General features: G+C 32.5%; 1 protein-coding gene across 1 annotated transcript; it reads right to left on the reverse strand.

The window, feature by feature from the left end:
• Positions 1 to 13,952: 13,952 nt before the first annotated feature.
• Positions 13,953 to 15,308, reverse strand: LOC131641914 (hydroxycinnamoyl-CoA:piscidic acid hydroxycinnamoyltransferase-like). The gene has a single exon (XM_058912212.1). The coding sequence runs from the start codon at positions 15,306 to 15,308 to the stop codon at positions 13,953 to 13,955; it is 1,356 nt and encodes a 451-aa protein (XP_058768195.1).
• Positions 15,309 to 25,292: the final 9,984 nt, after the last annotated feature.

Here is a 25,292-nt window from a genome sequence, read left to right on the forward strand (position 1 = left end):
TGCCAGGTTTCTTTATAGATTTTTTTATTTTTTTATTTTAATTATTTAGATTAAGTTAATTGTGTTTAGTTAACTAATTTTAATTAAGATTAAGGTGTAAAATTAGTATTAGGCTAATGATTAGGGTAGGATTATAGTATTTCCCGATTATCCGACAATCCCGATTAATTAATTTAATTTTAATTATAAATCACAAAAACCCTAGAACGGTGATGTAAGATATTAGGGTTTGCCCGATCCCATGAGTTTTTTAGCCGAAATCTTAGGATTTAATTTATTATTCGTTTCGACCGTATTAATCGGTCGCGATGAGTAGTAATCGATCATTTAATTATCAATTAAATTAATATAATTAATTATTATTTGGTTAAATGGTTTCAACCATTCTCATTGGTTGCGATGATTAACTATTCAATTTCCTCATGTCAAATTCCTTATTCTTTTTAATCGAATTAATCGATTGCGAGGGGTAATGATATAAATTAAACTATAAAATTATTAAAAAATACCTTAATTCATTATTAGTGATAATCGAATCAATCGATTAAAATTGGTAGTGATGCAATTTCAATCTTTTAACTATGGTGATCGAATCTATTGATCATTGCGGTTAATAGTACAAAATCAGGGTTGTACGCCCAAATCTAAAACACACTAAACCACGACACTACGGATTTTCATCCTTTTCAATCAGGCAATTCAAAATGCCTTTCAAATCACAACTTTCAAAACTACGATAGGCCATTCAAAAAGCCTTCAAGCACATCAAATTTAATTCTAAGGCGTACAACCCTTCCCCGAACTACGTTGACTCTGATTCTCCCTAAGGAGATACGTAGGCACTTGGCAATAAGGCGAGTCCCCCTCTTCCAAACTCTAATCATGTTCAAATAATTAGCCTTTAACTCTATTTACTGTCTGTCATCTTTCTTTATGTTTTGCCATAACCCTTATCTTTGGAATGTTAACCTTTAGGAAAGGGTTGAGGGTGCCTAACACCTTCCCTCGACCTGAATATAGTATCTTACCCTGATCTCTATACTGCGTAGGGTTTCCTATTCGCCCTTCAGAATAGGTGGCGACTCTCTAAGTCTAATTTTTAGGCAGGTTGCTACACACTGGATATCTGAATGAGACAAAGACATAATCCTGCGAGACCATTGCATCCTTTGTTCGTTTCTCAACACTGATCGGGGAAGGTGTAATGTAAACCATCTAGCCAGTAGTGGTACACAACACATAAGAGTTCCTCGCTTTTTCATAGTACGAGTGTGTAGAGAATGTAAAATGTCTCCCAGCAAAGTAGGTACCAGATTGCGGTTTAAGAAAATGTTGATAACGTGCACACTTATGAACTGGTCGGGATTAGGGAATAAAACCATCCCATAAATCAAAAGAGCCACAACTTCTTCAAAAGCTTGGTAACTTCTACCTTTTAATAGTGATCGAGCCTTTCCCATTAAGAACTTAGCAAGTAAACCCTTGACTCCACTCTTTGTTTCCCAATTGGACTCGATTTCTGACTTTCGTAAATGTAAGGCAGCAGCAATGATTTCAGGTTTTGGAATCTTTTCTAAACCAGTGAAAGGTAATTGATCTCGAACAGGTAACCCAATTAATTCAGAGAATTCCTCCAAGGTGGGTACTAGCTGGTAATCAAGAAATGTAAAACAATGATGTTCGGGATCAAAGAACTGGAACAGGACTCGTATCATGTCTTCTTCAAATTTTGAGGTAACCAAATGGAGTAGGTGACCGTGCTTTTCAGTGAATTGAGCATTTATGGGAAATTCTGATATTAAGTCCTTAAGGTCAGATGGTACAGTTGAGATGTTGATCCTGATATAATCTCTGGTAGCGGGAGCCATTACTTGCAACAACAGAACAAAGTAAACTCTTCGATCCTTGAAATGATTAGTGAGAAAATGATATGTTTATGATGCTTATGATGTCATGATGTCAAACATGTGGCAAACACACACAAATCACACAATAGCCTTAGGTTTAAAGGCTTGCACGAGGCTCATAGGTGATACCCTCCCCACTTAAGTTGAGTTGGTTTAAACCTGTCTTAAAATAGTATTCGGGTTCTATGATCCTTGGAGACAACATCTCAACACGGCACTCGGACGGCCGATCAAAACATTCCTCGAGGATAACTAACTTCGATCAATTTCAAAGCCAGTCACTTAATAGGCCACAAGTCAAGTTCAACTAAAGGTTCTAAGACAAATTAGTGTTTAATGACATTTCGGAAGCCTAACATACTCCTTGATCGTTTTCAAGGGATATCAGTACAGACCAAAGTGTCGCACTAACGGTGACTACCAGATCAACCGTATCGGTACATGCCGTACAATTTCCTTTGTCTATTGTCACATACTTAAGGTATCTCGAGATTCGGGCTAGAATCTTTCACACAAGTAAATCCAATACCCAAACAAACCTTTGAAAAATAGAGCAAACAAGACAAGCAATTGAAAACATCGAAGTGATCTAAACTCTAAGGTAACCCCTTTTGAAAACATTTTGTTTTTGAAATCCCCAGCAGAGTCGCCAGTTCTGTCGTCCTCGGTTTTTTCGTGGGATACGAACTGACTCTTCTTTTATTTTTTTGAGTTTTTGAAAATCAGAGAGTCGCCACCGACTTTTATTTTATCCAATTAAGGAAAGGTTTATAAAAGAAATAGAAAAAGACCTTTAAGAGATTTTGGGTTCAGGGGTAGGTTATACAAAGGGAAGGTATTAGCACCCCTTTGTATCCATGGTTATCCATGGGCTCTTAATTGCTTAGCTCACTTATTTGAATCACTTGTCTTGCTTTGAAATGCTTGTATGTGGTTTTAAAATACCTTTGTAAATTAACTTTGTAATGATCCTTGTGCGGATGTATACAAATTGTTTTATCTTTCGAAAGATGTTTTGAAAAAAGATCTTTAACTTCGTAATGATCCTTGTTTGGACATATACAAAATGTTGTCTTTTTTTGAAAGTTTTGTTTTGGAAAAACAGTGATATGTGAAACATTTGTTATTTTGTTTGATTTGAGCAAGCAATTAGGAGATCTACCCTAAATTTATAAGGTCCTTTCCTATTTTCTTTTAGAAAATTTTCTTTGACTGGATACAGAAATAATTTATTTGAATTGTATTTGAAACAGTAGAATTGATTTTGAACAGAGTAACAGAGGGATTACCCTAAGAGGTGCAAGTGTGATTGTGTTTTATTTTCAGATATTTTTATCTTTGAAATTAGTGATCTAGCGCTTCAGTTATTATTTTTGACATACACGCAGTTTTATATGTACAGAAATTAAAGTGCAGGAATGTAAAATGCGGAAAATAAATCTACGCTATTACATCGATTGTGCGAGAAATGTTAACTACACTATTTACATGAATTTTGACAACCTATACACTTATCTATGAATTTAAATTGCAATAAGATAAAGGGAAGTATTTTTGGATTTTTTGATGGTTGATTTTAATTAAAATTAATGCATAATTAATTTAATTAAAAAGCTAAGAATTAGAAACAAAATTTAAACCTAAAAAATTAAGTCTAAAATATGTCCAAATTGTGTGTCAATTAATTTTAAAATGAAATTAATTTTTTTGGGATTTTTGAAATTGTTTTGGAAATTATTAAGCTAATTAATCAATAATTATGCAAATAATTATATAAATAATTTAAACTTAAAGAGAAAAATATTTTAAATATGTACAAAATTAGTCTATAATATATAAACTTGATTTAATAAGAAGAAAATATTTTTTTTCTGATTTTTTTTTGATAGGTTAGAAATAATTAAAAGATGAATATAACAATATTATCTAATTAATTAAACAAAATATTTCAATTATGAAGAAAAATAAAATATTTTGGTGTCAAAAAATAATATATTATTTTATCAACCTAAATATATTTTTATTATATTTTTTTGATTTTTTAGACTATTTTAAATTAATTTTGCAAAGAAAATAAAATAAAATGGAAAATATATAAAGATATGATCTGGTGTGGTTGGCTGGAAGGTCTATGGTAAGGATGAGCATTCAGGCGCGTTGGATCTTGAATTAATGAAATCTGATGGTTTCAAATGATAGGGCGCATCATAGGTGTATGAGATTGAGAGCACTGGATCTATTAGTTTAAAATATCTCACGTGGGGCCATAGTTTTAAATAGAGCCAATCAGAACGCTCTATTTTGCCACGCCAGCCTTGACCTGGTCAAGGAAAGTCAGCGACGCCGGAGTCAAACCTCCGGTCATCTTCTCCGGCAGCCTCAACCTCCCACCTGCAAAAATACGAGCAATAAACATACAAAAGGAACCCTACCCCCCTAATTCGAGGGCTACGATTCCATTGGTGATGGTTTCGTGGCCTGAAAGTTCCTGATTTATGAAATACGAAGCTTTCAACATCAACTCGGTTAAAAATGGTGGAACTTGTTTCAGGCGTCTAACCCTACATGTTCCACGTTAGACCTGCTATATTTTACCTCATGAATACATTAAAACGGTTAGTTCTTATTAAAACTGAGTATACATATGAAAACGAAAATCAAATATGTATGAACATGAAGAACCATATATATGCGTTCAGGGTATTGTAGGGCTTAGTGAAGGTCTCAATCTTACTCTATATGATCCCAGAAGATGATTTGAATGATTGTTTTTTATTGATGTAAGCTAGAAATTACAAAACGAAAATTACAAGGTTTTTGATATTTTTGGGTTTTTGAAGGTATTTTCTAGGCTATGCTCTTGTGTCTCCCTTCTTACTGAAGTATCCTAAGTAATATATAAGCAAGATTGGTGCTGCAAACTTAAGCTAAGAAGCTTTGATTGCTTTTGAACTTTTGGTTTTTTTAATATTAAAAAGTTTGAATTCTTTGGCCATGGCTTGATTTTCTTCATCCCTCTTGCTCTAGGCCTGCCATGTACTTCTATGCTGCAGAGTTTGGATCAACTTTGATGGCTCATGCTAAAGACAAAAGCCTTGAATCATTATCTTGCACCATTTCTCTTTTAATTTAACTTTAAATGGAATAAAATTAAATTAAAAAAGAAATAAAAATTCCATGGGCCTCAAGTTGGTCGTGGGAGCCCTTTAGTATCATTAGAAACATGTTTGGATCATGAATACTTGGCCTCTTTTGGAAAAAAAACATTTTTGATCAATGTTGGTTTCATGCATTTTCCCAAAAAATAGGCAACTTCAACAAGACATATCTCCCTCAATTTTGATCATATGAAGGAGTTCTTGTACTTTTTAGAAACCTCAAGATGTCCTCTACAAGCCACTTTGGAAACTTTTTTGCATTTGGAGAAGTTATCTTGATGTTATGGCCTTTGACAAAAAACCACTTTTTGTTGACTTTGAAAATGACCTGTAATGTCTGAGCTCATATTTTCCAAATGGTGAATCTAATGACCATGGGATCGATTGCATTTGAAAGATAATTGAATTTACTTCAAAACAAGCTTTGGTTGGAATTTTTTGAATAAACGAGGAGAGAGGTATGGCCGGTCAAAGTTTAGTTGACTTTTTAGGAGAAAAACCTAATTTTGAAACTTAGGGTTTTGTTGATTTCTGATCTTTTCTTGATGAATTATGATCAACCATTGATCAAATGATGAATCTTTTGACAAAATATGGATGTTGACAAAAACTTTCATTTTTGACTGTTTGTTGACTTTTCGGTCAAACTAGTCGTCTATTGACTGTTTGAGCTGCTGACTGTGCGTCTGAGCGAATTGAAGTTTGAAAATTTGTTTGGTGGTACTTTGAGACATATGGAGGTCCATGAAATCCATTTGAGGTCTCAAAAAACTTGTTCTCCTGAAAAAAACAAAAACCCTAGTTAGGGACTGTTTGTGTAGGAGACAGTTAAGCGTACCTGATTTTTGTGCAGTGTTGAGTCTCTGCTGATCATGTGATTATCAGAAGACTTCTAGAACAAAAATCTTGGAATTTTGAAATGCAAAAGATTGATTTGAATGGTGATACAAAACACGGAGAATCGTGCTGTCAGCGGGTTTGACTGTTAACTGGCTGTCCGGGCATTAACGTAACAGTTAAAGTGAAAATTCAACAGTTAAAGTTAATTTTTTTCTTTTTGTTTTTTTTGTTGTGTTAATGGTGAAAATTTATTTACATGAGTTGTTAGAAAAACACAAACATAATAAATAAATAAAATATACTGTACGCGAACGAAATTACCGATAATAACCTTGAAAAATATTTAATGCATAGAAAAATAAATATTTAACTAGCAGAAAACACACATAATATTATCTTGATAATTAAACGACAGTACGACAGATAGTACGACATTTAATACTGACAGTACAAATATTACATAATATAATGAACAGTACGACAAATAAAATAAACGGTACATTATTTGAAAGCGGAAGATACGACAAACTTTAAAAATGACGATTAAAACCCATGCTATAAACAACAACATATAGATGAACGGGAGTGTAAGCAACCCAGGTCCGCATTTTTCAGGACTATGCAGACAGAAAAAGGACATGATCACCACCACAACAGTGATGACCATAAGAAAAAACGTATCCATCCACTTTGCCATTTTTGCCGGGGAAGAAGAGAAAATAATTATGAGGTAGAAGTTTGAGAAATGAGTGAAATTTGATGTGAGAATTTATGGAAAAAATGAGGGGTATTTATAGAGTGAAAAGAAGGATAGAGACGTTGGGGAATGAAGTGATACCGTACAAAAAAGGAAAATTTGAGTGGTAGTAGGATTTGAAAGAAAGTGTATGGTAGGGTTTGAAAAGAGAGATGTATGGAATAAAGTTAGGGTTTGATTTGAAAGAAAGAGATTTGAAAAGAAAGGAAGAGATTTTGAAAATAATAGAAGAGATTTTGAAAATAATAATATAGTACAAAAATTAGTGGGAAACAAAAACTAATATTAATTTACTTGTTAACAGTACAGTCTGAATCCCCGGACTCTGCGCCTGCAAAATTTAATTTTGTACCAATTGCGTCAGTACTATTTATCTGCAAATAAATCTCAAATAAATAGCGTGTGTGAAGTGATAAACAGTACTTGGCGTTTGTGTAAGAATAAATTCAACAGCGAACCAAAATACCGTATAAGAAATATTCTAAAAACCGAGTATTTATAAAATCAGGATATTTATGAAATAAAATCCAAGATTATATGAAACTCCCAATTTTTAGACAGAAGTCCGTTGCCTTCTTTTTGAAAAAGATGCGGGCAAATTTTGGGGTATAACATGAAGCAATACCTTTTTTTTCTTTCTAAATGGGTCTGGTTACCATTATCTTCTGATTGGACTTGGATTGGGCTGACTTGATCTGTATTATTTTTATTTTGCATATCCCTTGTTATATTGTTACTGTGTGAACCCTCCACATTACTTGGTACCACTGTGTTGTCAACGCCTCATTTTAATTCACCCACCGGGCCTGTACTGAATGAAGGCCCATAATGCTCTCCTTTAAAAGAATATTCATGTGGTATATTCCTTCTGCCTGAATTATTGCTAAAGGTCACCTCGTTTTGGAAAATTTCCCTTCCAATGATTATTTCCTTTAAAAGTTCTGCCACCTTCTTATTTTTTCCTGCAGTTACAACATGTGTCATTTATTTTCTACCTAAAATCCAACGATTTTTTTCCTTCTTCATTAAACGAGGTCTTTCTATTCTCTTCAGTGTGTGTTTTTTGGTTTTTCCTTTTCTAGGTACACTACCTTGGTAATTATTCCAGCCGCCTCCTCAATTAATTTCTCATAATTGCTTTCTATTTCCTCGTTGTCTCTTCATCTTCCAAAGACGCCATTAATAGAGGTAAGCAAGTATCTTGCGAATTTACTAAATTTAGATCATCTTCTTCCGATCCAGATGAAGACCTTTCGTAAAACATCGAGAAATCTTCATGGTTGCGTCCACGCATCTCTTATGTGATCCTTATGGGTAAAGTTTCATTGTTTATTTGAACTTTGGTCACTTTGGTCACCAAGCATGCAAAGGTATTCCTAGAACTCGGACCCAAACGTATCTCGCTCCTCCAACATCTCTTGATTCCCATACCCCGTTGACACAAAACTCCTGTTTGAATAAGTCAATGAAGTCGTTGATAAGGTTTCTGAAGCCTTCATTCTCTTACACTTTTAGGAACACTCTTTATCCTCCCATTGGAATAACCTATATTGTCGCGATTCCTTCGTTCTCCAACTTCTGTTGCAGCAAATTTTGTTCTTCTATATTCCTGACGACTCCAATAAAGCCTGCCTTAACCCATGCCATCTCTTCTTCTTTAATTGAAATTGTCATTCCTGAATTCTCCTTGAACTCGCTTCCATGGTGCCGATCCCTTTGTGGCTCGTGTCCGCCCAAAAGTTTCTCCAAACTTTTCTGGGTTAAATCCTTGATCCGAATTGCATATGCATAGGAATTTCCTTCCTTTCTAAGATTATACCCGAATCCTGCATTCCTATTCTTTGAAAAGTCCCTGCCCGACCCCTTCTTTCTTACTTCGATCTTTGTCAGTTTCGTTATTGATCCGGTGATGACGTCTTTTATTTTGTCTCTAGAACTTTGAGATATTCATCCATGCCTTGTACGAACCGAACCATACTTCTTTGAGTTGACCCTCTAGGCATTTTTCGTCTTTAATATTCACGTATCTGACAAATCCAAAGATCTTTCCTAACTTGTTTATTTTTCTTTCTATGTAAATATCCACCACTTTCCCCAACATTCATACATTCTTTCGATTTCTCTCTATGACATCGTTAGGCAGGTTATTGATATAGCAGGTTTTCGTTCCGTCTGGTTCTGCAATAGTTACTTTGTGATTCACAGTCTTGTCTTGATCCCGACTGAGCACTCTCCTTCTTCTTGAACTCACTAAGGTCCATCTCACAAACTCACTCTTGTTCTTATCTCTCTCCATATGGCTAGCTTCATGACAAATTATTTACTCCAATATTCATATTCTCCAACTTAAATCTCAAAATAATTAAATTTCTCTTTTATATATCAAACTATCCAACATGTAAAAAAAAGCCATTGAAAGCAATTGCGCTTGCTCCTAAATTAAACAGAAAATTCTAATTGAATCAACGCTCCTTGATTTTTTAAATTTTATTTATATTTCATGCGGATTTGATTTTTAAAAATTTTTTATTAACATTTAAAGCGGATTTGACATTTTTTTGCATATTTTTCTGCAAAAACTTGATGTTTCGAAGTGTGAAACAGAGAAAGTATAAAAGCTCGTCATGTCACGTCTGAGTAAAAAATATATTGTAGAAGCAAAAGGATTTTTTCTTAAAGTTATATGGCTAAATCTCACAGACACACTAAAACAAACTTTAAAGCTTATTTTTCTAAAAGAATTGTTCCTAAAAATGTCTGAATGATTTTGGACAAAATTTGCAATATTCAATCGATTAGCATTCATACCTAATCGATTGGGTTGCAAAAACTGTCCTTAAATGTTTGGGAGAATGTCTTAATGAACGATAATGGTTCTATATCCTTTGCTTCCTTTTAAACATCCTACACGTGTATTTTGAGGCCTTCTAGTCGATTGGAGCAAGGTCCTAATCGATTGACAATTTCATTTGGGTCCAAGCAATTTCCCTTTTTGTTCCATCCTCTAACCTATAAAAAACGACTCTTCCCTTCATATTTTCACATCCATAAACGTGAGCCCTCTCTCTCTCTCTCACTATCCCTCTCTCTCTCTCTCTCTCCCTCTCTCTAAAATATCATTTACTTTCTTTCACTTGAATTTAGTTGAAGCGCTTTGAGAAAGTCTTTTTGTCTGGCGATAAATCTTTTGTATTTTGGAAAAGGTGTTGTTGTAAATCCACCAAGGAGTATTTTCTCTTGGTTGAATAATTTATCCGTAAAATATTTTTTTGGTTAAAAGCTACACCCAATTAAAAATTTAATTTTGGAAATTAAGATTTTGTTGTTTAGGTTCGTAAGCTTATATTGGTTCGAGATCAACCCGGTTTTAAATCTCAACTTGGTTTATGGTTATTTTGGTAAAAAAATTGGTTTGGTTCGTAAGCTTAGTCCAATCGAAAGCTTTCTTTGGTTTGAGATAAGTCTGGTTTAAAATCCAAACATATGTATACTTAAGTTCTCAAAAGCTCAGTCCAATCATAAATATACTTAAGTGCTCAAAAGTCTGGTTCGCAAGTTATGTCCAATCAAAAGATTTCTTCAGTTTGATCTTCTCTTTCTCTTAATCACAATCCAAACATATATATATACTTAAGTGCTCAAAATAATTTAATGAATCTATTTTTCAATCATATGAATGTTATGCACAAAGCTTTATTGTAATGGATATATGAACACTTAAAAACACTTGTTTGAATTATATGAAAAATGATGTATGGAAGAGGTAACTGAAAAACTGATGTATATTCACTTAAATACATCTCATTATGCCTCTTAGATTTGATGCAATGTTTTGGAAAAGTTTCATGATCATTGGCAATGTTTTGAAATCACAATGATTCATATTTTTCAAAATAGTATGTTGTTTTGAAAAAAATCGTAAAATAGCGGCGGTTTCAAACTGTCCCAATTACGAACCTGTGTGTTGTTTCAAAAAATAGATCAATTACGACTATTTCAAATTGTCACAGTTTACAAACCAATTTGTTTTTTCAAAAAAGTAGTAAGATCACGGCGGTTTAAAAACGTCGTAATATAAAAAATAAGCTTTTCAATCAGAGAGCACATAAATCGATTGATTCTAAGACTCAATTGATTTACTCCCATAAAAACTTAAATTTTTGCCTTTTAAAAGTTGCGCTTTGAATGCCAATCATGCATGAATGATTAGGAAATATAGAATGGTTTAGATGAAAAGATTTTGAGCACCTAAAGCTTATATACATATGAATTGCCATTGTACCTTAATCTTCCTGATTCAATCTTTAGATTTCCAAAGCTTATGCCATCTTGATACCTGATTTCAATCTTTTTCTTCTTTGATCTTTTTTCGTTGATAAGCTTTTGTCTTCATCAAAACTAAGCTAAGATAGATGAAGAACATCATCTTCACAAGACGTCTAGTAAAAAGGGTGAATTATGGTCATGACATAGGAGAGTAACACATATTCATATGGAACACTTAAATAAACTAGTGTAAAAGGAATTAATTGAACGAAACTAAAAATCTTAAATATTTATTGGTCGATGCATTAAGCATTGCACGCTATGTAATGAATAAAGACTTGTTATTATAAAACTTATGCCCTATGAAATATATAAAGGAAGGAAACCAAAATTTTTTAACCTCCATTTTTTTGGTTGCAAATGCTTTGTCCTTAACAATGGAAAGGATAACCTTGGTAAATTTGACGCTAAAGTTGATGAAGGTATCTTTCTCGTATCACTTGGCTGATTGATATTTTTCCAACGAGACTAAAAAAAAAGTGTAAAATGTTTATAAGTTTGTTTCGAACACAATTACCTTACCATCACAAGTGTGAAACTTAAACTTAAGGTGGATACTTGATAATAAGACGCACAACTCCACCAACATCGGTCTCCCCATAAAGGTTTGCTTGTCTAAAACACTTTTAGAAACTCCACATATCCCAAAGGTTTGATGTTTGAACCATTCAAACCCTAGAGGTTACTAGCGTGGTAAGTTCGCAAAGTTTTCTCAAATCCCAAAGCAATGTACAAATACATACACAAGATGTCACAAGAACTTCCTTTGTCCACGAACACAAGAATAACAACTAAGCTAACCATCGCGAACCTAGCCAATAATGGGACGTGGTGGTTAAATACACAATTGAATAATTTTTCATAAAAAAAAAAAGACAAAGGAGTAATATCCCTCCCAGACTTTGGTTCTAGTTAGCCTTTCATGCTACTACCTTCTTACTACTTTCCCCAATTGGATTAGCAAAATACCTCTTGTAGACGATGATGACTCTAAAAAAAGACGATTGATTGACATTGTCTCTTGTTGTGTTTATAGATAAACTCTCCTCGGATGTGCAAAGTTTCTCTACCACGCTGATTACTATGTGGAAGTTGTCCCATCAATTGAATATTATGTTAGAGAGGTGGGGTTTCGCGAAGACATTATTCAACATTGTCTTCTTTTTCCCTGACAACTCATACATGGTCGTTCATCTCTCGTATCCCCATACTTCGATCATGCGTTCCCTTCGGGCGATTATGGGCATATCGAATTTTGTTTCTACCATATTGTAATTCTTCAACCGACACAGTGTCATAATTCTCCATCAAAGTGAAATGAGTGAAAATAGTAAAAAAAAACATCCCATATATAACATCAAATGATCTAGTATGGACCTTTTATGGTTCACATGAAGGGAGTGAACTATAAGTTGATAAAAAACTTTATTGAAGGTCTTGGTGTCCCTCTTTTCCGGGCCATTGATCGGGGATATGTGGAAACACTTCGACACTCACGTAAGGGACCAACATAAATGAAAGGTTTTATGGTTAAACTAATGTCTACCTAAATATGAGACCTTCATTAGAGTTTTCAGTAGGGTTCTAGGGTTTAAATCTTTAGAATCCTTTTTTGCAGACACCTATCTTTTGCGGATACCTATCTCACATATAGGTGTTCACAGATCACGGATCCCAAGATCCGACAATCCACCTTGTGTGATGGGACATTTATCTCTCTATTAGAATTTAGCAAAATGGGCGTAGGTACAATTCTGAAATGACATAGAATTCTATCTTTCTTCAACAATGAGGAGTGTTTGTTTCAGGGATAGCAAATTTATTCCCAGAAATATAGGTTGAAATATTTATGATTCCAATGTTTGTTTATTGTTTTAAAAAATTATACCTAAAATTTTTTTATTCCCAAGAACTTATTTTACACATAGTTTTGTCTCTTTTTATTTCCATGTTATTGGGAGAGAATCTTATATTTCCATGAGAATAATAATTAACCACCTATAACTTCCCACTTTCAACTATTTTAATTCATTTATTTTTTATTTTAAAATATAAATTACATATATTTTATAAATATTCTTAGGAAATTAGATTACTCACCCAATCACATAGACGGGAATAAAATTTCCAGTAATAATGTTTTCGAAAATAATTTTCGCAGGATTATAATCTTAATCCTTGAAACACCCTGACAGTTTACTTCCTAGAACTTTTAAAGGGCTCAAATATTTCTTAACAAAGAAAAAAATTGTGGATTTTTTTATCTCTCGGAATTAAAGAATTATACTTGTTTCTTGAAAGTTTGAATTTTTTTTTCTATAAATATGAAAGTTATGAACTTTTCTTGCAATTCAAACATTTGGCCATTCAAAGTTAACCACTACCCTATCTCTTTAATTGTCATGTATTTATTTTAGAAAGATGATGTTAAGCAAAAAACTTCAATGTTTTGTTGCAGATTGGACGTATACTTCTAGTATATATGGTTCACGAAGACCTATACGGGCCTCTGAAAATTCAGACGAAATATGAAATGTTTTGACTATGAAATTAGAGTGATACAGAAGATGAGGAAAATGAAGTAATTTTTATTTATTTAAATTTTTTTAATTTTAACGTAGAAGATCAAGATGGAATATGAAAATTAATGATTATTTAGACTTTTCTAGAAATTTACGTACAAGTCAATGAATTAACTCCACATAGCAATTCAGTGATTTAAAAGACTCAAAATAAAATCAACAAAAGTAACCAATTGTTTAAACCTAAAAGCAACTGAAAGCATTTAACATAAAAATAACTAATCATAAATTGAAAATTTCATGCAAATCACTATCCAAATAGCTAGTGAAACAGTACTAAAAGTAAAATAAAACATCTTCACTTCAATCTCTAGTTTCCAACATAATACTAAAAAGCAGAATATTAATGCAAACAACACACTCTAAATGAAAAGTAGCAATTTCAAATATCACCATAGAAATACTTCTTAAAAAGCTCCAAATGTGCATTCTGAAAATGCAAACACACAAGAATAGACCCATCTCCATCAGGACTAAGAAGAATCACTGCCCTATCATGTGGAGACACATAAGCTATTCCAAAATAAACTGGCTTTCCCCATCCAAAATCAGCTTCATAAACAGGCATACTCATCCAACTAGTTAAATGAAAATTAGGGTTTCCAAAATATGGAATATTCTCACCTTCAGCACCTAAAAACAAAGCCCTTGCATCATCCAAATGTTCAAATGCCCTAATAACATCAATTTGTGACCTTATAAATTCATCACTAACAAACTCAGTAGCTTCCCTTATCATTTGTGAAACATAACCCAATGGCTTTGATGTGATTTCTCCAACATACCCTTTTGCAGCTGTTTGTGTCAAAGCATTCCCAAAATAGTTTTTAGGAAGATTTGGAATCATCCTTGTTCTAACATCAGCATTGAATCTAACAACACTTTCTTGATTTTCTTCAAGCTCTCGTGCCTTAGATGCACATCTCCATAAATGTGCGCCAACTGCCTCATATCTACTAAAAGCCCTAGACCCTTTTTTCTTCATTGCTTGAATATCATTTTCATTAGCTTTTTTCTTCAGCTTATCAACTTGTTCTGGTGAGAGTCTCAACAATGTTGCTGAAGTTTTCTTCTTCCTTTCTTCACTTGTGTCTTTTCTTCCTAGAATGAGTGGTAGTGGCTTTAACTCCATGTGTTCAAAACATGGTGCTAATGGAGTGTGTGAAAATTTGAGTAATGTTCTATCCATAAATGGTAACTCATGTTCCTCAAGTGTTTCTCCTCTAGCTATTTTGGCCCATGAGTTGATGAATCTAATGGCTCCAAGTCCATCTGATAAGGGATGGAAAAAAGCAACACCAATCGCAAAGCCTTCATTGTTTTGGAACCTTGTGAGCTGCACAACAAATAATGGAATATCTTCAATGGGTTGATCATAATCGATTATTGGAACAAGCTCTTTGGTGGAGTCAGAAGGTGAAAAATCACCGTAATCATGAATTGTTTTATCGGTTTCAGCTTCATGCAAAATAGCACCTTTTGCATTGAGATTCAATTCTAGTCTAGCACCTTTTGTGTAACACAATCTACCAGCCATAGGATAGTAGTGAACTAGAATTTTGGTGAGAGAGTTTTTCAAGGTTTCTATGGCATTTTCTTGGCATTGTTTTGGTTTGTAAATGTAAATAGTTGGTGTGTGGCGGAGACGTACGACTTGATCAATATCAGAGAGCCATAAACGACCATGTGGAGTTGGTTCGTTTGGAATCACAGTGTAAGAAGCTGTAATGGTTACCATTTTCTTGTGTAGGTTTTGGTTTAAGCTTAATGTTGAATATGGCAGTAGCATTACGTATATATACTAATAATAGGGCAAATTGAAGGGTGGGTGCGGTGATATAATAACTATAGAGTAGGATGTTCAATTGCTCTCATTAATTGCATCCAGCTACACTTAAGATAAGAATAACACACTTATCAACATTAAATAGTGTATATATATATATATATATATATATATATATATATATATATATATATATATATATATATATATATATGGCATATCATATGACAATGACATATATGAGAACAAACTAGCAGCCATTAATTGGGTGTGGGATGCTGCTGTTCCGTCTAAAATAAAAGTGTTCGGATGGAGGTTTTTCTTAAACAGACTTCCATCTAAAGATCAACTCGTGAGGAGGAGCGTTCTATATAGGGAGGAGGACAAAAAGTGTGTGATGTGCGTTAGAGAAAACGAGGATCTGGTTCATTTATGTTTTACGTGTTCTTTTGCTAAGAAAGTGTGGAATAGCATTGGACTATGGCTAGACACTAAGTTAGATGACTCAGTGGTAGCTCATTTCCATCTAGCACAATTTTTGCAGGATATGATGGGTAGTATGAAGAGGAAGAATTTATGTCTGATTTGGCTTTCAACTGTTTGGGTCATTTGGAATTCTAGAAACATTATCATCTTCAACAATTCTCTTTTAGTTCTAGATGATGTTATCATGAGCATTAAGATGGTTTCTTGGATATGGCTTTCGGTTGGTTTGTCAAAGTGTCGGTGTATCCCTTTTTATTCTTGGTATCAAGCTCCTTTGGAGGCTTTAAAATCTGTGTAACTTAATTGTTGTAATGGGTTTTGAGTACCCCTAGTACTCTCTCCTCTAATTAATTAATCTTGCTTATCAAAAAAAAAATATTTATATGAGAATGTGAGAATGAATCTGAACCATTGAATTTTAAAATAAATGATGTAGGAGAGAGAAAAAAAAGATTCACCCATAATCTTTACCGTTTATTTATAAATCCAATGATTCAGATTCATTCTCACATTCTCATATAAAAAGGGCATTCTCATATGATATATATATATATATATATATATATATATATATATATATATATATATATATATATATATATATATATATATATAGATATATATATATATGTGGACGTATCAAATGAAAATTTTGATTATTATGATAACTGAAAATTTTTAATAACAACCATACAATTTAAAATCAATGATCATATGTAATATGTATTTAAACTAAAGTCTATCTATTAATTATTATCTCCTAAAATTTGAGTGAAATATGAGACATTGATTTTAAATCGTATGGTTGTTATTAAAAGTTCTCAGTTCTCATAATAACAAAAGTTCTCATTTGATACGTCCCATATATATATATATATATATATATATATATATATATATATATATATATATATATATATATATATATATATAATATGATATTTTAGTATATAAATTAGAGAAGGATGGTAGTAAGGTTAAAAATTCAAAATATTGACCATTGATACACCACAAATCAAATTTCAAATCAAATGATGGTAATTTAATATATAAATTAACAAATATTTAGGTCAAATTTATAAAAAAAAATGATTTTCACGATTATTAAGAAATTTAATTACAAAATATTGAATAAATTTACTATATTATTTCATTTATTAAATTTAGTGAAACGTTAGAAAATAAAATATAAAAATATATTAGAAATTACAATATTAAATAATTTAGTAATAACTTATTTTTACTTATAATAATGATCAAAAATTATTTTTTTTCATAATAATGACCTGAAGATGTAATATATAAATTGGAGAAACACGGCAATATGGTTAAAATGTGATATTTTATTATATAATTGATCATTGATACACCACAAGTTGGAGAAGGGTGTAATATATAAGTTGGATAATGTGTATTAAAGAGCCCACATAGCTACCCTATACTAAGAGCGAAGAATGTAGAGGTCTATATAGAGGATTGCTATTTTTACATTAATTTTTCTACAACATACACATCCATCATAAAAAATACAAGAAGGCATGTGATATAAAAGTGAACAATAATTATAAAATATAATAAAAAATCCAAACTGTATAATTATACAGTCTAAATGTAACTTTTAGGGTAGGAATATCTTTATATATATATATATATATATATATATATATATATATATATATATATATATATATATATATATATATATATATATATATATATATATATATAATAAATAATTATTATTACTATTTTAAAATATATTGTGAATAGTGGATATCTTTTATCTTAAAATTTTCAAACTTTGCATAGTAGCATGTATTATTATATTCAATAGTAATGAAATTCTAGCACTATAAATACCACTCATTGGTATATGTAATGAGATAAAAAATCCATCTTCAAATATAAAACTATATATATTGTCAGTCTTCTATCTATGAATATAAAACTATATATATATTCTAAGTCTTCTATCTATGTATTCAGTATTGTTAAAAATATGAGAAAAGTTATTTGTACACCTATTTTCAACACCTACACCGTAAAACACTCCATAATACATACAAGTTTCATTTTTTAATAATTTATTTTACATTGGTTTGTGTGTAAAGAAAATTTGCTTGGGAAAAGATATTTGTACACTTGATTATGACACTTACACTGTATTTTATACTAAAAATACATATTCATTATTTTTATAATAGTTTTTTTGGCTCATTTTGAAATTTGAGCATCACAAAACCAATGACATATATACGGTGTAATAAAACGGTGTAAAAATTTTATGTAAACATAGCATAGCTGAATTTGCTTTGATAATTTATACGGTGTATGATATACGGTGTACTCAAATTGGTGTCAAAATAGCAAAGCTCTAAAAATATATATGTTTTTTCATTGGCTTTTATTGTAGAGTCCACATCATAGCTACGCCATACCTAATTTATTTGTGTAGTGGAAAATTTAACTCGCTCATATTTTATGCTTTAATTGAACTGATATCTACCCGGTCACATTTCGCCAGTAGAATTAATTAAGGTACACACAAAACTGTCTCATATAGCTAAATTTATGTACTGCTCCATGGTACTTGTCTTGTTATAAAAAGAATTTTATATTAATGGATGTTCAATTGCCTCTCATTAATTAATTAATAGCATCCAGCTATAAGGATAACTCACTTCCTACCATTACTACTACTTTTTAAAGGGGAACCTTTAAGATTAGGTCAAGCTGTAGGACAAAGTTGTAAGTGTCTGTTCAAGACTAGCCAAAGCTTGCCTCAAACTGTAATAATACAAATTCAATAATTAAAATATTAATATTTTTGCAATTTTTGGAGCATCAAATATTAATTGACAAGGATGATTTATGATGTTTCTTAATCTTGCATAACAGTTATTTGGTTTAGAATCTAATGATCAATAGTTAATAATATAGGTTCAAACAACTATTTAAGGGTAACAAAAATACCAGTAATGATAGGTTACTCTAACACTACCATCATTATCAATGGCATGCATGGGACTCCAAGGTAAAGGTGAACCAAATTAAGTCGATGCACCTTAAAGTTTAGTCAATCTACTACCAACACCAACACCATCAACCAGAGACAAACCCCGTCACGGCACTCGTCGTTCACGTGTTTCCGATCCCAAACTACCTCAACAACCACAACAGCATACTAATCGATCTCCCAGCGTACCGATTACTGACATGGCGTATTTTCATTTCCATGCTCACCTTTGGATTCATCAAGAGATGATCAAGGTGTAACTCTACTCTACCACCAATTTGTTATGTTCTTCACTCTGATTCATTGTAATTTCTTCATTTTTGTAATTTTTTTGTTGAATGGGAAAGTAATTTTGTTGTTTCGTTGTTTCCTTTTGTTGTTTTGGTGTAGCAGTGAAATTGGTGAGACTAAATCCATGGAAAAGACTTAGGCTATGTTTGGGAGTTTGGAGGGGAGGGGAAGGCTTCCAAAAATGAAATTTTAAAAAAAATATTTGACATTTTTTAAAAAAATGATTTTGTTTAGAATGATAAAAGAGTCATTATCATTACTAAATTTTTAATTTTCAGAATACTATAACAACCTAAAAGATATTTGGAAAATTTATATAAGCCCTTCAAAATCCTCCTTCAATACAATTTTTGAGTTCCCCCATTTTAAGGGGTTTTTGGTGTTATGAATAAACTCAAACCCTCCAAAACCCTCCTACCCAAAATCTTTTTATCATTTTCACCCAATTCTTCCTATTTTTCAAAGTCCTCCCCTCCCTTCCCCTCCAAACTCCCAAACATAGCCTTAGCTCATTTATTTTAAACAGATTTGCCACAACGCTTTATTGTTTCCAAAAGGAATGGGAAAAAGAGCGAATAAAACCCACAGAAGTTTTTAAAATCAAAACTAATAAACTTATCAGAGATTTGGATAAGAGAGTTTGTTATACAAGGGAAAGGTTTTAAGCACCCCTCATATCCATGGTACTCCATGAGAACCTCTTTGAAAATGTTATTATTTTTGTGTACATCTATTTGAAAAGCATATGTGAACTTGTTTAAAAAGAGTGTAGGGATGGGAAACAAAGTTTTTGAAAGTGAGCTCAATAAGACATCGCATCTTAGGCCTACATACCCCTTTAACAATAGGGAAGTCAGAACTTTTGTAGTTCCTCTTAAAAGGAAAATAAAATGGCCAAAGTGACCAAAATCTTTTTGGGTGTGAGCTTTAACAATACTCAACAGATTTTTTTAAAGAGGTTAAACTTTAACAATACTTAACAAGTTTTTAATAAAACGGGACCAAGCTTTAACAATACGGGGTCAATGGACTAAGAGTAGTTTCACCGGGAATAATTCTTCTCTTAGTACTAAGGTTTTAAAATAAAAAGGGTGGTTGAGCTTTAACAATACAAAACCAAATAAAATATACCAAGCTTTAGAAATACAAGGTCAATGGACTAAGAGTAGTTTCACCGGGAATAATTCTCCTCTTAGTACCAAGGTTTTAAAAACACAAGGGTTTGGTTAAGCTTTAACAATACAAAACCATAAAATAAGTGAAAAGCTTTAACAATACTTTAACACTAAATAAAAAATATTTGGGAAAGAGTTTGAGTACCTTGACAATCTTAGTCAATACCATTCTCATTTCTTTGGATTTTCGACAAATAACTTAAGCAATCAGTCAATGGATACCTCAAGTGTGTGTGTGTGTGTGTATGTGATGATATGTGTCACAAAAGGACAAACAAGAAAGTATAACAATCATCAATGATAATAAGCAATGATGTTTATACCTTTTGAATGGATTCATATATGAATGAATGATGGATGATGAATATGAAACTCATGCATGTGGGTTAGATAAACAAAGTATATACAAATGATAATACAATGGATGACAAGTATAAAACTCCATGATGAAATCAACAAGTGTATACAAAGGATAATGGTTAAGATAGACAAATAAGTACAAAACACAAGGATTGAAATCAACAAGTATATGTACAAAGTTAACAAGTTCATGAATAAGCAAAGATCAAAATGTTTCTTTTTGGATTAGAATTTTAAACCTAAGGTTTTTGAAATTAGGGTTTAAAATTAGAGTTTTGAAATTAACACCTAAACCTAATTAATTTTAATGATTAAATACCAAATTCTTAAAAGAGAATTGGCCTAAGGGTACATGGTATAGTCAAAGACATAATATCCTAATCCTAAACAAATATTCACAAAAAGATACAAAGTCAACATTGAAGAAATATTCAAAAGAAATAATTTTTGGTTGGTTTTTCGTACATAAAAAGATATGTTTTTGTTTTAATTTTTAAATGAAGTAAAATAAATATTTTTTTGGATTTTAAATTTAAAACATGAAAATATATGACATAAATAAACTACATAAAAAATTGGAGTAAAAAAGATTAATTTTACTATTTTAAAACATTTTTCAAAGATTAATTAAAAATGAAATAAACTAGTGTTTAAATAAGAAATGTTTAGGCCTTGATGGGGTTTGAACCCGGGCCCTTTTACTCAATGCACAAAACTCACACCAACTGACCAACGCGCGTATGGTGAAAGGATAGTGCAAGCAGTTCAATACATATCAAACTTAAGTGGAAAATATTGAAAAAAATAAAAGAAGTAAAAAAGTCTGGGGCGAGGGAGATTCGAACCCCAGACCCTGGGCACACACACAAACACACAAGCCTTACCAACTGAACAAACAATTTAGTCGTTCACAAAACGCGCGCCAATTAAAATAAGATAAACTCAAAGTTTGAAAATTTGAAAGGGGGTAAATTTTTCATCTTCTTCGTTGAACTCATAACAACAAAAATGGTTTCAAATCTGTAATTTCATCATAACTCAAATGAATTTCAAAAGTGTAAACTGCAAAAATGCTCAATATTCAGCCATGAATCCAGACATGTATCACTTGTAAATTTTCATGGCCTATAACTCTATAATTTTCCAGAAATCGTGATGAACCCTAGCTGCTTAGAATTCAAATTAAATGATGTAAATTGCAAATAAATTTGTGAAACCAGAGGGCTTTTAATCCTTATGTAATTCTGAACATAATGGTATCAAGTTTTAACGCAAATGGTACCTCTATCTAGGAGTTTGAGTTTGAAATCGTACCTTGCAAAACTGGAAATTGAAATCTACTTTAGAGGAGCTTCAAAAATGATTTGATGATCTGGATATCTTTCCTTGACCTCCCAAAAGCTAATGGAGTGCTTAGAATGGACTGAGAGTGACTGCAACTTCAAACCCGATACCTCTTGCAAGTGAAGCAAGTGACAATGGTAAATGATGGTGGGGGAGTTACAAATGCTATCTAATGATCTGGATAGCTTCTATAACTAATATATGATGTATTTGAATGGTTGGTTTGGATTAAAATGGACCGTAATGCTCAACTCGAATCTATGAGCTTAAGGTAAATGTGAAAATGGAGGGTGATGCTTTTGTGGTTACAGGTCTAAAGTGAGGGTTTCTACAACTTCAATGAAGTGTATAGACTCTACTTAGAAGCTTACTTGATACTCAGAAACTCTCTAACTCAAAATGGCTTGAAAAATGCAAAGATAGAAAAATGGAGAATTTCAAGGGATAGGTGACTTGGAGAATTCTGGTGTGTTTGATAAAGGGAGTGATACCCTCTATTTATAGGCACAATTTAGAGTTTGTGGAGGGAAAAATCTCAAAGAATTGAGCTCCCATGTGAAGGATGTACTTGGTTGCTTATTTGTGAAGTTATGTGAATTTTAGGTTTCCATAGCAAGGTACATAGCTTTAAGCATGCTTGGGAGGCTTTGATCTGTTCTTAGAGAATTTTCTTGTTGATTTTAACTTGCTTTTGGTGCAAAGGAAACATGGGGGAGACTCAAGGAGAGTGGACTTTGCAAAAGCAATGCTTTTCTAAAATGGAAGTGGTGCCTTTAGTCTTGAAATGGAATTCTAACTTGGACAAAGCTTAAATCACTTGGTTCATAGCTTAAAAGATTGTGCAATCTTCTGATTATGGCCTATTAAACAAGTTAGAGGGGTTGTACTTTGAAGATTCTTTCAGATTTTGAACCAAATTCAAACTTGTTCTTCATGTTCATCTTCATTTTTCAAGTGTTCATGGAGCCTTCTGCACAAAATCATATCTCCTAGCTCAAGCCATGGATTTTCATGCTATTGATCTCTTTGGAAATCCCTTGCTACATACTTCAAGTCACTTGTTAAAAGTTTTTCTCAAACTCTTTTGGGATCATGGAGAAAAATGGCCACAAAGTTAAGAAAAATCTAAGTGAAAACACTTAAAATTTCTCTTAAGTTTTTTGAACATAATCTTCAAAATTCCATATCACTCAAAATAATCATTTTTGATGAAATCATGAGTGGAGACAAAGTTGTTTATTTGATTAAGATCTACAACTTTCATGTTGGGAGATATTTTAGTTTGTAGGCAAAATTTGAAGTTCCCAAAATGATGTTAAAATCACTTAAAACCCTAATTTTGACTTTTGTTGACTTTTTTATTCTTGATAAATTTTCTTGATTTCTCTTAGTCAAATGTCTTCAATAGTCATATAATGATGATTTGAATCCTTGAAAGTTCAACATGAACTGTCTCGACGCTGAAGAGACCAACCATTCATAATAACTTCAACATGAACAGTCTCGACGCTAGAGAGACCAACCATTCATAATAACTTCAACATGAACTGTCTCGACGCTGGAGAGACCAACCATTCATAATAACTTCAACATGAATTGTCTCGACGTTGGAGAGACCAACCATTCATAAGTTCCTTTGATTTCTCCGTAGAGACTGTCATCTTCTTTCAAGAAGGAAGTCGGGGACATACAAGCTGCTCAAATAAAGAGACCATTATTTGTCACCATTACAATAACAAATGTCGGGGATATAAATCCAACTTTCTGGGGAACCATAAACAGGTTCTGGCTTGAAGATAGTAAGTCTTCAGCTGTGCAAAATAAATGCACTCTTAGAGTCCAGGATTTGCTGATCCAAATGATTATATCTGTTGGAGACAAAATTCAATCTAAGGCCTAGTTGGAAAGAGACACCGAACAAGAAAATACCAAATGAGAAATAAGCTCAAGGTGGGGATTCATCCTATCTACAGATACTATCTATAGATAGATGAATAAGGTAAAACAAGATCTTCCCATGAGGAACAAAATCATTGTGGAAACACAAGGATATGGGTCTTTCTGCCTAAAGCTGACGCTTAAATGGAAGGAGTAAAGACATTGTTTGGGGAATAATAATTTTATCATATTAACAAGATTCATATGATGTGCATAAATATGAATGTATGAATAAGTGTTATGTGTATACTAACAAAACAAACATGTAATATAGATGGCCACGTTGGGGATGACAACACCGGAGTATATACTCGACCAATTGTCAATAATGTCTTCTATTGGGGATGCAAATATTGATGGAGAATAGAACACTCTCCTTTTCAACCCTCTTCGTACATTTCGAGAAGAAAACCCATTCTTGGCTGAAGACAACTTGTGTCAAGACCTAGCTGCTCTGTGTGGGAAAATTTGGTGTCTTTGTTTCTCGTTTCGAGGACCAACTCTTTTGGGGATTCAAAGTCAACATTTACCCCTGTGTTCAAGAGTTTTAAGAAAACATTCTATCTTTTTATTTATTTTGAAAAACAACTTTGACTTTGTTTCAAATCCTTTTAATTTTAAAGCAAAATTTTGTAAGATAGAATAAATATAAGAATTCCAAGAAATGAGATAAGGCTCAAATTTTATTAATGGAATGGTAGTCTGAGAAAGACATGACTCCATGGATTACAAAAGTTTGAAAATGGTAACTTTAAATGGAAATGGTACATTGGAATACAATGATAACTAGTCTCCCTAACAACTTTTGAATATCAGGCGTACGCTGACGTTGGCTGAAAGTCTTCAAAAAAAAAGCATCTGCAGGATGGTCAGGTTATACCGGATGTGGTTACTTGCCATATTCCCTAACTTTTGCATGGATTGCATTCGTAGGTTTTCAATCCATCGGGATAATTATTTTCTTTTTGTTTGTCTCTAATTTTTGCCTGAACCGCCTTTTTAGGTTTCAGTCCACTAAGACGCTCTCTTTTTGCCTAAGTCGCCTTTTCAGGTTTTCAACTTAGCGAGATTTTTCTTTTTCTTTTTAGGCGAAGTATTTCTTGACCATATTGAAATTCAAAAGACGTGGGAATTCTTCACCATCCATGGTCGTAAGAGTCAAAGCACCGCCTAAGAAGGCTCTCTTAACAACTTATGGGCCTTCATAATTGGGAGTCCATTTGCCCCTGGGATCTGGTTGAAGAGGTAATATCTTCTTAAGCACGAGATCACCTTCCTTGAACCTTCGAGGTATGACTTTCTTGTCAAAAGCTCTTTTCATTCTTT

This window comes from Vicia villosa, unplaced genomic scaffold (genome assembly GCF_029867415.1).
Source record: "Vicia villosa cultivar HV-30 ecotype Madison, WI unplaced genomic scaffold, Vvil1.0 ctg.004255F_1_1, whole genome shotgun sequence".
Taxonomy (NCBI): domain Eukaryota; kingdom Viridiplantae; phylum Streptophyta; class Magnoliopsida; order Fabales; family Fabaceae; genus Vicia; species Vicia villosa.